The sequence below is a fragment of the Branchiostoma lanceolatum genome, chromosome 13 (genome assembly GCF_035083965.1).
Source record: "Branchiostoma lanceolatum isolate klBraLanc5 chromosome 13, klBraLanc5.hap2, whole genome shotgun sequence".
NCBI classification, from domain to species: Eukaryota; Metazoa; Chordata; class Leptocardii; order Amphioxiformes; family Branchiostomatidae; genus Branchiostoma; species Branchiostoma lanceolatum.
In genome coordinates, this window is record NC_089734.1 from 17,355,271 (window position 1) to 17,368,577 (window position 13,307).

Below are 13,307 nucleotides of genomic sequence, written 5' to 3' on the forward strand. Positions count from 1 at the left end.
AGTCTGTATGAAATTGACATTTACTTCCCCATATCATCACATTTGCATCATTATTTCATACTTTGGGCGTTTAAAAAGTGTGCAGAAACAACTCACCGAAGGGGTTTTTTATTCATTGCTACCACCCAGAAATCAGTCCAGAATACAGCCGTAACCGTTTTCCGTTTTCGGTAACTTCCGGCCGCATGACGTCACAGTGTCCGAGTACATTGAGACATGACCACATGATTAATTGTCCGGAAGCGTTCGGGACTAATCGGTCAGAATCGTGCATGTTTGGAAGATTTGAAATAATGGCTGGCCTCCAAGTACTCAGATTTTCAATTAGGTCCCACCACACGACGACATCACATTTTTGCTCCATGATGGTTGATATGCAATGGGTTAGTGTTATTCAAACATAGTATGGATAGAGATCACTAGAAAATTGCTTTTGAACATAAGCCTTTCAATTGATTAGGTTGCCTTAAAAGTACTATGCTTCCAGCACATAACTAATGCGTGTGTTTACTGACCACCATCTCCGTGACAGTAACGTAGACTATCAGACGAAGTAAAACAAATTGAAATTTAATTTCTTTTCTCCTACGGGGGTATGAATAAAGCTGAAATGAGAAAAACAATAGAATAACTTCCAAGGTTACATTCAATACGTTTCTTTCAATATGCAACAAAAAATGAAAACGATTAGGGTTCTATATAATTTGTCTAGACTGACAAACGTGCAATTTTTGTCTCCCGCTCAACATGATATTACTTTACCATTGGCTTTTAATTTCTATAGATAAGGCTACCTTTTATACTGTGCATATGTCTCTGGTCTCGCTTGACGTAGGGCGTGATTTTCTTTTGCTGTCGAAAAACCTGAAAAGTCGCACAATGTCAGGAGGGAAACAGCAGTCCCAAACTGGTGACACAGGTAAATATGTTTTTTTAAGTGTATCCTCCCCATTGCTGCACATGTCAACGGCCAAAGGGGCTTGTTTTTTTTTTTCAAAATCCTTCCAATGACAGATCTAACATTTTGAATTGCCTTGTGTCTTGCTCGATGTAGGGCGTGTTTTCTGTTGTCTTTTCAAAATAGCATCGAGCTGGGACGAAGCTTTTTATGCATTTATAACTATTTTTTTATATCCCCGTGGGTTTTTATCTCTCGTGCAATCGCAAACAAACATGGTGATTTGGCAATGATTTCTTCTCCAAAGTATGTATTTCGGTGCTGGTTACCGAACTGTTCGCTACGTTTACTGTTGCGCCATCATCAGTCATAATTTGATTACCATGAGACAAAAAAACTCGAGTCTGAGGAATGAATTACTTCAAGGTGTGATGTAAAATAACAGAAATAGAGTCTCAATTTGGTACAAACACGTTTGAGTATTTTAAAATAATATTTTCATCGTTAATGAATTAAAATTTAATAGAACATGCATTTTTTTTTAAAAGTCTTTAAGAGACTCTTGTTTTCCTACATGATACCGTCGGCGCCATTTTAACTTTGGATTTATTTTCTTTTAGGGACTACACCCATGCAGCAGCCGCAGACTGACTGGAGGACAATTGCGCACGCCGCTGCGGATATACCCAATATCTCCAGAGCAGGTAAACCTTTGCTGTTGTCTTGTCACCGCTTTGCTTGGTCTGGTCGTCATACTCGTCGTACGATTGTCGTACGATCACAAACTGATATCATTCCGGAAGTAGTCATACAATTCTCCTACAAAATGCAGTTGTGTTTTTTTAGAAAAAAACAGAAGTTTTAGATTATTGTCGGGGGCTGGTTCTGTGACAGCCTGCTTAGATATTCTACGATATCGAAATCGTACAACAACCTATGACGAATCTGGGTGCGCCGTTACCTTTTGTTTTTAATTCAACTGTGATATGAACAAATCTGATTATTAGAATAATAAAACATTTTTTTCCGGCAGATTGTTTCTATGCAAGAAATATTATATTAAGCGCCAAGGCGCCAAATGTCATGTGCGACCAGCAGCCATTTTGTTTTGTAGTTCCCCCAAAAATAGTTGTACATTAAATATTGACAAGATAGCAATGCAATACTAATTTTTATAACATATATATATTGTTTCCTAAATATACCTGTTTCTACCGTACTTTTGATGATGTTAATCTATTTTTAGGCCCTGTCACTTCGTTAGTCGGTTGCTTGAGATTTCACCTGTATGTAATTTATTGCATATTGTTTGATGTTGATATTCCTGATTTATATATGTAGTTTTCTTCATCTTTTTGTTACCATTTTAGCTATTGTGATAAGTTCTTTATTGGCTTGAAAGAATAAAAGAAAGCTCTCCATTTTTAAAAAACTGTTTGGGCCAGTCAGATGTCTAAAGATGAAATAGATAAATAAATGAACTAATCATTTTTAAGGAAGGGCAACGGGAAGAGTCCATTCTTGTACGGGTCAAATTTTAGAATGGGGTGATAATGAAAACAGAAAAAGTGCATTTTTCTAGTTTAAGTGTTGTTTGGAATGGTCCATTATGACAAGAGGTACCAGTGAAACTGCCAATTTTTATAGTGGGGGTCAAATGGAGAAATTTCTATTTTGGACTAAGATGATTTTGCAATAGTTCTCTTTTGGGCAGAAGCTATTTCATAATGCTCAATTTTTTGCACAGGTGTGATTTTGAAACAGTTTTTTCATGGGGAGGGAGTGAAATATGCTTGCAAATGTTTCAAAACCTTATTTTACCTTTAAAGAAAGCTTTCAAACGTTGTGTTTCACTATTCAGCCTTGACCGCTTTTAAAGACCTCATGCGGGGGATGGGCTTCTTTACAATATGATAAACTCGAATTCCACAATCTCATACCATCTCCAAATTATTTTAATCTTTTCGACTGATGTATTATGAGTGTTTCTCATTAATCATGCAAATAACTTCATCATTTTTATAGATTATCAGTTGATCATATAATCTTATCATGTTGATCATGGGGGTGTCCCTGTGGTGTAGTGGCCTGCGCCTTTGTCTCTCACCACATCTGGTTCCAATTACTTGGATCAGAAGGACTGGGGTTCAAGCCCGGGTAGGACATCTCTGGACAGGAGGCGCATTGAGTCATACCAAAGACTTTATAAAAATGGTACATACTTGTGAAACAGTTCATACTTGTGAAACAGTATGGAAGTTAAACACACTTCACTGCCAGTGGACTAGCCCCCTGCTACAGTGATTGCACAACAGTGTGGCCCAGGGCTATGAAACGGAGATGGGCACCGCCCTATACATCAATAATGGTGTGGGAGGATTTTAACTAATCAGTTGATCATATTCTTCACCAAAATAGCAGACGCTGCCTTAAGTATGACAGTGTTATCCTAACAAAGAAGTTTAATGATGTTCATTATGTACCAAACTTCACAGTACACGAATTGAAATAAAACACTTGATCTCAACTTATTTTCATTATACAAAAATGTGTAGTTGCATATGTACAACCGCGATGCTAGTGCAATCAAAGAGCAAATTATAAATTTGCCGTCATTTACAAAGTAGCGTTAGCTCTTGTTTTAAAGTCTCTTGATTTCAAACAGACCGCGCGTATCGAGATAGAGCAAGCAGACGTCATGCTCTATGTAGCTTCAACCTCTCCCACCGCAGCTGCATGGCCGCCGTGCTGCTAAGCCTGGTCGTTGTGGGACTTGTTTCCCTGGCTGTTATCAATAGAGAGGTAAACACCCCTGTACCACAAGACCTGCTGTCAATCACTTTTTCTGACACTGATTCTGTTGTATTCTTTTGTTTGCTCCATTTGTTTCTTATTTATAAGTTAGATATTTTGACAAACGTCACGTTTACGTTTTTTCCGATTGGCTCCATTCGCACCTCAATCGTTCTTTTGTGAACCCAGTAATTACAATGTAAAAATGTTGCTGAAGGTATCTACAATGTCAGTATCTTATATCTACGCATTTATCACAAAAACTTAAGATTTTACAATGTGATACAGGTACGGTAGTCGTCATATTGGCTACGTTTTCTCGAAACTATATTAAAGTCATGGACATGGATTGTTTGCTATAGAGCCGACATGTTAGAAATTAGCAGTAACTCAAGAATAATAGTCAATCTACTACTATACTGTCATCGACAAACAGTCTTATGACACTACTAATAACAATGATTATAACAGTCTCATCTATGAAGGGGTGTTCAGAAATACTGGTATACCTTACATTTTCCTCCTGACCTAAAGCATGTACGTTTACGTTTATAGGAAATATCCCAGTTGTCTACGACTTTTGACGCCTTGAAGCGCCACCAAGACATGTCCACCTCTGTTGACGCCTTGGAGCATGACCAAGATGACATGCGCAAACTGTCCAACAATGTTGACGCCTTGAAATGCAACTTGGAAAAGGAGCGAAGCCGAACAAACGGCTTAGAGCAGCGTCTTCGCGAGATTGGTAAACTGCCACGTAAATTGGGTTTCAGTTGTTAGATTGATTTTTTGAGGTTTATTGTTCAACACAACTTTTAAAAAACAAATGATCCATGACACTTTCACACTATTTCCTTCAACTGATTTGCCCTTACCATTTTCAATGTCATCCATGTGTATTCATTAGCCTGTCACTGATACAAAACATTTTTCCTTCATCATATATTCATATGTACATATGCATGTTGCAAAATTATATATTATGTCTCATATTGTCTTGTAAGCTATTCTGGTAAAAATAGAACTAGAGAATAGAATTGGAGTTACGGTTTTCTGTATATTCCCGATTTTTTAATATCTAACATGTCTTTTTACTAGCCTCTTGTTTATGTAAAACTTTGTTCTAGAGACCTGCCCCAAAGGTTACACAATGCGGCGTGAAATCTGCTATAAGGCTTACAACACGGAGAGCACGTTTAACGAAGCGGCCGTGACCTGGCGTGAAGACGGCGGCACCCTTGCCATGCCCCGAGACGATGAGACCAACGCCTTTCTTATGTCCTTGTACAAGTCCGTGCACGACAAAGCGTTCTTCTGGTTCGGCCTGCGCGATCAGCGCGAAGAGGGAAACTGGGAATGGGTGGATGGCTCTGCCCTTGGGATGTATAACTCCTGGGCTCCAGGACAACCGAACAATTATGGGGACAACGAAGATTGCGCTTATTACTCCAGATACCCATCCCTGGAGGACACCTGGGCCGCTGCCGATTGCAAAAATCGACTTCGCTTCATATGCCAGGTTGTTCCAGGTACCTCTTATAACCGTACCATTTCCTGAAACCGATCTAGCAATCACAGCTAGAGTATCCACCTGAATTAGCTCGTTACACACAATTGCTCTTTGTATGAACACACGATTCCACATGCCCTCCCTGCGATAATTCTGCTGATTTCTTTCCAGTACGTCCATAGGCGACAGTCGGCACTCTCAACACCACTGTGCACAGCTCTCCGACCATCTGCAATAAAACTAACCAGTAAAACCGTAAAACCTGGAAATACTAGAACAATTGGCCCAAACAGCAGGCTTTTATTTGTATATTCTTATCCGTGTGTTGAGTAGTAAACTAACGCTTACTCTGCCTTAAAATTCACCCGTTCTGCCCCGACATTGTACTTTGACTTTTGACGGTACTGTAAGCTAGTAATCATCGGGAGCTCCCAGAATCACTACGATTCTTGGAGTGCTGCCACCACTCCCCCCCCACCCCCCACCCACAGCCTATAAGCACAAGCTCGGCTTTGTTTACTACGAGGCAGCAGTTAGCAGGGAGGCCGATTGAAAAGTTTGGCTGTCAGATCAAAAAGCATAGTCTCAGTTTGGCTGCGTATATCGCGATCGGATCAGGCTGTATGTCACCTACTGTCGGTCGAACTGCACCCCAACTTACTGTTTAACTAAAGACACTACTACTGATAGAGACGTCTTTTGAACTACTTTGATGGCTGTCTTAAGTTGAAAATAGTTTTCTGATTGTAGAAATGGCTGATTAAGAACTTGTTTTCTGATTAATGTATACCAGTTTTCTTATTAAGTACCCGTTTTCTGATTGTATACCAGTTTTCTGATTCAGTATTAGTTTTCTGATTGTATTCCTGAGATTTCAGATTGTATACAAGTTGAAGGTTATTTGCCAGTTTTATGATTTTGTACCAGTTTTCTGATTGTACACCAATTTGTACAGAGTGTATATCAGTTTTAATAGTGTTGGCTGATTGCACACCCGTTTTCTGATTGAATATAACTGACAGTTTTCTGAATTCATTCCGTAGTGTGTAAAAGTTTTCAGATTGTATACCAGTGTTCTAATTGTATATCAATATTCAGAGTGATACCAGTCTCCAGAATGTATACCAATGTTGACCAGATTGTGAAGTTGATAGTACACGAGATTTCAAATTAAATACTAGTACTACGGGCAGTTTTCTGATTGTATTCCTTATTTTTGAGTGTATACCAGTTTTCATACCAAAGGCAGTTTTCTGATTGTATTCCTGAGTTGTCAGATCGTATAACAAATTTCAGATTATTTATTGGATTTGTGATTGCCAGTTTTCAGAGATTAACCCCAGTTTTCTGATTGGATATAACTGACATTTTTCTGACTGTATTCCTTATTTCTTTGTCATCATTATAATCAAATCAACATGGCCTTATTGTAGTGCATAACGTTCTCATCACTTATTCAAATGAGGTCATTTGCATAATCAATCTTTATCAATATTCCTCTCTTTCGCAGTGATAGAAGTTTGAAAGTGCTTTCATGCAGCGCAGTGGATTTTACAAATGTCATAAATTATGAAAATTCGATCCTGTTCGGCATAATTAGCATCTCACTTTGTCAATCATTAGATTTGCTATTAGAATAAGCTATCTTCATAGAAATTGTAGCAGTTACAAAACCAGAGTCTTGTTTTCGCCTTGCTAGTCATTGCAGCCGTTGACCTTTTGACCTGGATCCCGGGGCACACATAGCATGCGCATATAATGGATTAGTGCCAGAAGTTTTTAATACTAATGATTGTATGAGGTTGGTCATTATATTTGCATAAGCTGCATCTTATTATGTTAATTATCACCCATGGTACATATATACTTAAAACAATGAAAATCCAGTAATCCCTGCTTTAGTTATCCGGCTCAAAAGTTACAAACAAAAAGACCCACTACAGTTCTAAACAAGCCACCAGGGGGTCCAAACTTACATCACTTACTCGGCGAAGATAATAATTTCACTGAAAAAGGGCCATGTTGGCTGTTTCTATCCTTTCCCTACGATTATCACACTGGTCACTGGTTTGAAAAACCCAGCGAATGTGGAAATGTCATTTCGTCACAACATACGAAGTTTGCAAATTGTAAAGCTTGAGACCTTGTGTTAATTGTAAAGAGTTATAGTGTGACATTAGAGGTGGTAATCTAAGGAAATAACATAGTACATTCAGCACGTTTACAACCTGATCATTTCAAATCCCAAGAAATAATTTAATCAATCAATTTCAGGAAAAGATCAGAGTACACAATTTTTTCCGTCCTACTACCTCTCGCTATGATACTACATCGACTGCTGCTAACAAATCTGATTTCAAAAGCATTCCAGTTAATCCATCTTAAATTATTTAGCTTCAACCGCGGACGGAAAAGTCGAAAATGCACAACCATATTGTAATCAAATGTTTTCTTCTCTCAGATTATTACTTTCCAAGAAAGATTATATTTAGTGCGTAGGCATCAAATGTTAAATGCGCCCCTTGGCAATTTTGTTTACTTTTTTTAAGAAGCAATTATAAATTTAATATCGACAAGATCGGTTTGCAATTTGTATATTAAATTTCAATTAAAGTGCGACCAAGACGATTTGTCTACCACCATTGCACCAATCAGCGCACATGACTTCACCGGAAGAAGCACATTTGGGATATCCCAAAGTGTCGCCATTTGGAGACACAATAGGATGGCGACATCTTTGCATAGCACACAAGACAACATGCGCCAGCGTTTCCCCACTGTTGACGTCTTGAAGCGTGAGCTGGACAAGAAGGAAACCCGAATCACCGCCTTGGAGCAGCGTCTTCACTTAATAAGTAAGACGTTACTTTTTAACATGCTCATTTTTTGTCAAATAGGAAATTTTGCAATGGCACATTTGGCACAAAGGGAAATGTACACATCTTCTTGAGGCTGAAATATCTCAATTTGGTGTTCAGATTCTTATGAGCGACTGAGCTGATGTCAAGATGACCACTATCGGGGGCCAAGTGTTGCAATATTACATATATATAAAGAACAATTATTCTCTCACACTTCTGTTAAAAAAAGGTCTCACACACAGGGAGGATTTTCTCTCCCATACAAGTGTTGAAAATGGGTCTTACGCGTTTTGTCCTAGAAGTGGGAGAGCGAATTTCGTCTGAGAGTGGGAGAAATTTAGTGATGTGAGAGATATTTTACAAATCTATTGGATCCTACAAAATATACCAATACACTAAGCAGTATCCAGTTTTATACAACAACTATTGTTGGCACATATATATCTTTAGAAGGATTTCTCTCCGACTTTCAAGATAATTTCTCTCCCACATATACAGCGCAAAATATTCTCCCACTTCAAGACTCTGAAAGTGACGGAATCTCTAAGTCAGAGCGCGTTTTGTCCTAGAAGTTGGAGAGCGAATTTTGTCTGAGAGTGGGAGAACTTTTGTGATTTGAGAGATATTCTAGAAATCTAATGGATCCTATAAAATATACCAATACACTAAGCAGTATTTAGTTTTATACTACAGCTATTGTTGTCACATATATATCTTTAAAAGGATTTCTCTCCGACATTTAAGAGAATTTCTCTCCCACATATACAGCGCAAAATTTTCTCCCACTTCCAGACTCTGAAAGTGACGGAATCTCTAAGTCAGAGCGCGTTTTGTCCTAGAAGTGAGAGAGCACATTTCGTCTTAGAGTGGGAGAACTTTCGCGATGTGAGAGATATTCTACAAATGTAATGGATCCTACATTATATCCATATATACCAATACAATAAGCAGTATCAAGTTTTATACTACAGCTATTGTTGTCACATATATATATTTAGAAGGATTTCTCTCCGACATTCAAGAGAATTTCTCTCCCGCATATACAGCGCAAAATTCTCTCCCACTTCCAGACTCTGAAAGTGACGGAATCTCTAAGTCAGAGTGCGTTTTGTCCTAGAAGTGGGAGAGTGAATTTCGTCTAAGAGTGGGAGAACTTTTCTGATGTGAGAGATATTTTACAAATCTATTGGATCCTACAAAATATACTAATACACTTATTGATACTGCTTAGTCACTAAGCAGTATGAAGTTTAATACTTCAACTATTGTAGATGGTGTGAAGAAAAAGTGACGACACACGTTTTCCCTTTAATGGCTACTTACAATGTACCTTCGCCCAAAGGGATATGTTTTTGGTAGCATTTGCATGTGTGTAACGTTATGTTTGTATTGCATACCTGTTAAACCGCCTCAAGGCATAACACACCAGGTTTGTATTGCAAAGTACAAGCTGCATATCCGGACAAATATATATATCCACTCAAATCGGGAAGGACCCCTACTCTTTTCGATAAGTGTGGTGGGTCCTTTTACATGCTGAAGGTGTAGCTCTCCTCAAACACGGGACTTTCATTTAACATCCTATCCGAGCGACAAGTGAGGTGAGGAAAGTCGTGTTAAGTGCCTTTGCCAATGGGACAACGTCAACAGGACAAATCAGGGAACCCCGGAGTCGAACCCGGTACTTCTGGGTTCTGGGGCCAAACACCCTGCCACTGAGCTACTGCGATGCCATTATGTGTGTGGATGAACAACATATCTTGAGAAGGACTGGTTGGATTGTCTTCATATTCAGTATGTGGGTAGGTCTTGATCAGACCTGGAAATGATTAGATTTTGGGCCCCTTAGCGGCTTGTTACAGTACTGCAACAAAGCTTTTTGTTTTGACATTTCTTGTTCTGGACATACCATGGTCTCGATTTTTGAGTGGTAGATAGCTCTTGGGGCAGAGAATAAGTGATATAGGTTTGGGCCCCCTAGCGGCTTTTTGGAACTGCAGGACCATGTTTTGTTTCAGACTTTGAAAGAGAATAACTCAAGGAGGGGGTGACAGGTGGTCATTATTTTCGGTACGTAGATAGCTTGAATGATGATCTACTTAATTAGATACTGATTAAACAAATCAGTATCTGATTTACATACTTAATGAGGACAGGACTCTTAAACATGTGACATGTAGCTGAGGAAGAGAGAAATGTTGATAGATATTGACTATGCAAATCAATACCTCATTTACATAATCAATGGGAAAATATTTTAACTAAAAATGCGGTTTATTTTTTATTTTTGGTATGTAGATAGCTAAAGTGATGCTTTATGATTATGCAAATCAGATTCTAATTTGCATAGTTAATGAGGAAATTTCTTAAGCGTGCTGCGTTCCATAATGAGACTATTCGAATATGTGACATTTATATCTGAGGAAGAGAGGAATGTTGATAGATAGACAATATGCAAATGAAGACCTAATTTGCATAATTAATGAGAAACTACTATAAATCCATACTAGTAAATGACAGCAATTTCATACTTGTGGCATTTGGAAGTTGTGTGAATGTAAACATCTTTGAATATTAATTATGCTAATGAGAATCTAATTTACATAATTGATTATAAATGCTAGAATAGCCTTTGTAAAGGTCATATTTGGGACAGCTTCTGTTATTTTGGGTGGAGAAGATGATCCCCTGATATGATCTATAATCAATGAGAAACAGTCATAATACGTCAGTCATAAAAGTTAAGATCATTTTGCGAAGGTCGTGGAACTTGTTTTTACATAAGCCCGTCATAGTTAACAGTTCAACTGTCATTTATGTACATGTAAGTTGCCATACATTGTACTAGTTACAATTAATTTTGTCGCGCATCCGCAACAAGGTTCTTCTTCTAGTTCAGGGCTCTCCAGTCATTTGCAACTTGCGCCGTACTGACTGTCTGACGGCTACTCACCCGATGATTGAATTAATCAATTGTTAGGTCACAATAGTTTACGTCAGATTCCGGCATTTTCAAACCGGAATGAAGAGGGCTTTTCGATCTGGTTTTCCTGAAGATGGCTTTCAAGGAATTTTCCGAATTCTAAGCTCACTAATCATAACTTGTTGATTCCCTCGAATTCCTGGAAACGCAATAGTTAACAATACACAGTGCTGAATGCATGCAGGTTTCTGGTGATTTAATTTCACGGCAAGGAGAACAGAAAGTGTTCGCGGTGATTTTGAGTTCGCGATTGAGCTGAATAATATACTGCTTCAGTGATGGAAACACCATAACCTTTTTTTTGACAGCCAGCTGCAGTGCCGTTCTAAATCGCTATCAGACGTCTTGCGCTTGTTGTTCGCATTGCTTTAATTAATTTCATCAGTGTTTATAACCAATGAGGGACAGACTCTATGATGAGATCAATCTCATCAACCAATAGGGAAAAAGTGAACTCTTGTTACCAATGGCAACCCGGAATTCTCTTTTTTGACAAATCACAGGCCAGTATTTTTCCTCGTGCCGTGTGCAGAAGGCTTTCACCTGGCCAAGCGGGAGGTTTGGGCGTCACTTCTGCTCAGCTATCACCAAGGGAAGACCTTACGGCTTTTGCCGTCGTCAGTGCCGTGAGTCGATATGTTGGACACCGCAGCGAGCTGTGATTCATCGTCACCGGTTATCAAGCGTCTGACCGCAACGGGAAATTCGGAGCAAACCCGAAAAGAAGGCTTCCAGGGCCTGTGATCCAAGACGTGACACCGAGGCCATCTTCGAGGACATGCGACGTTTGTACGTAAAGGTAATTTGTTCCTTTGTGTAGGCAAGTTACAGACTGTTTTGATTTCTTGAGGATACCTCTTCTCACTCAGGAAGGTACCTCTTCTTCTCCCAGTGTGGATGTGAACAATGCTTTAATGCTAGTTCGTTTACTTGGTTGTCTGATTGTGAATTGAATGTGACGGTTAGGATGTGAAAACCATGGTCAGCGTATGCATGTCTGATTCTTCCGTCAGTATGCAATGTCGCAGAGAATAAGCTAGTTCGGAGTTGCTACTACGCATGTGCAGTGTCAAAGGTGAATGCCCACTAGACGTGAACAAACCCCGTTTGGGAATTGTTATGCAAATCTACACAATGTGGAGACGAGCACTGTTTACAAGCCGGGGGCCTTCACCTTTGAAACTCCACATGCGTAGTAGTTCCTCCGAACTAGCTCATTATGTCTGGTGATTTAGTCCTTTGTGCTGGCAAGTTTAAATTTACCGACAGTTTCAATTTCTGGACGTGAACAATGCTTTAATGCTAGTAAAGTCTTGTTGTTTTTTGTCAGCTTATGCATGTCTTCCGATGTCGCAGAAATGTCTGTTGGACACCGCAGCGAGCTGTGATTCAGCATCACCGGTTATCAAGCGTCTGACCGCAGTGGGAGCTTCGTAGCAAACCCGAAAAGAAGGCTTCCACAGCCTGTGTTCCAGACGTCACCGAGACCATCTTCGATGACACGCGATGTTTGTTCGTAAAGGTGATTTATTCCTTTGTGCTGGCAAGTTACAGACTGTTTTGATTTCTGGATGTGAACAATGCTTTAACCCTAGAGAAGTCTTGTTCGTTTACTTGGTTGTCTGATTGTGAATTGAATGTAACGGTTAGGATTTGAAAATCATGGTCAGCTTATGCATGTCTGATTCTTCCGTCAGTATGCAATGTCGCAGAGAGTTATGTCTGGTGATTTAGTCCTTTGTGCTGGCAAGATTAACGTTTACCGACAGTCTCAATTTCTGGATATGAACAATGCTTTAATGCTAGTAAATTCTTGTTTTTTTGTCAGCTTATGATGTCTGCTTCTTCTTCTGCCAGTGTCTCACACATGTCTAGACGGGCTACTCCGGGGCGCTACCATCACTGACGGTGCCATGTGACAACATCCAGTAAATAACGAAGCCAAGGATGTGTCAAGCGAATCTACCGGCTTATCTACGAGAACCGTAACGGTTGTGTTCTTTTGTTAAAGTTGAGACGGACAGCAAGGTCGAGAATTGAACTTGCTAACTTCAGGATATTCAATTTGTCTTGTTTCGCAGCGCAAAAAGATGTAACTCAGCTTGCTTGCTTGCTTACTTGCTTACGTTACTATGCCTCATCCTAATTGATTATTTCACTTTCTTGCAGTTACAAAAAAACGGAAGCTGACATCTCTCAGCAGCTTCCAGGACCGCATGGATGCCATCAAGCCCGGATCAGCTACACCGATGTCTCTACGGT

General features: G+C 39.4%; 1 protein-coding gene and 1 long non-coding RNA gene across 2 annotated transcripts; both read left to right on the top strand.

Annotated features, from left to right (window-relative positions):
- Positions 1-3,634: 3,634 nt before the first annotated feature.
- Positions 3,635-5,249, top strand: LOC136447746 (alpha-N-acetylgalactosamine-specific lectin-like). The gene is made up of 3 exons (XM_066446788.1): positions 3,635-3,700; positions 4,247-4,436; positions 4,819-5,249. The coding sequence occupies exons 1-3, from the start codon at positions 3,635-3,637 to the stop codon at positions 5,247-5,249; spliced, it is 687 nt and encodes a 228-aa protein (XP_066302885.1).
- A 6,300-nt stretch (positions 5,250-11,549) lies between these two features.
- LOC136447542 (uncharacterized) lies at positions 11,550-13,288 on the top strand. The gene is made up of 3 exons (XR_010757745.1): positions 11,550-11,844; positions 12,402-12,567; positions 12,903-13,288. It is a non-coding gene; the product is annotated as an uncharacterized lncRNA (long non-coding RNA).
- The last annotated feature ends 19 nt before the right edge of the window (positions 13,289-13,307 follow it).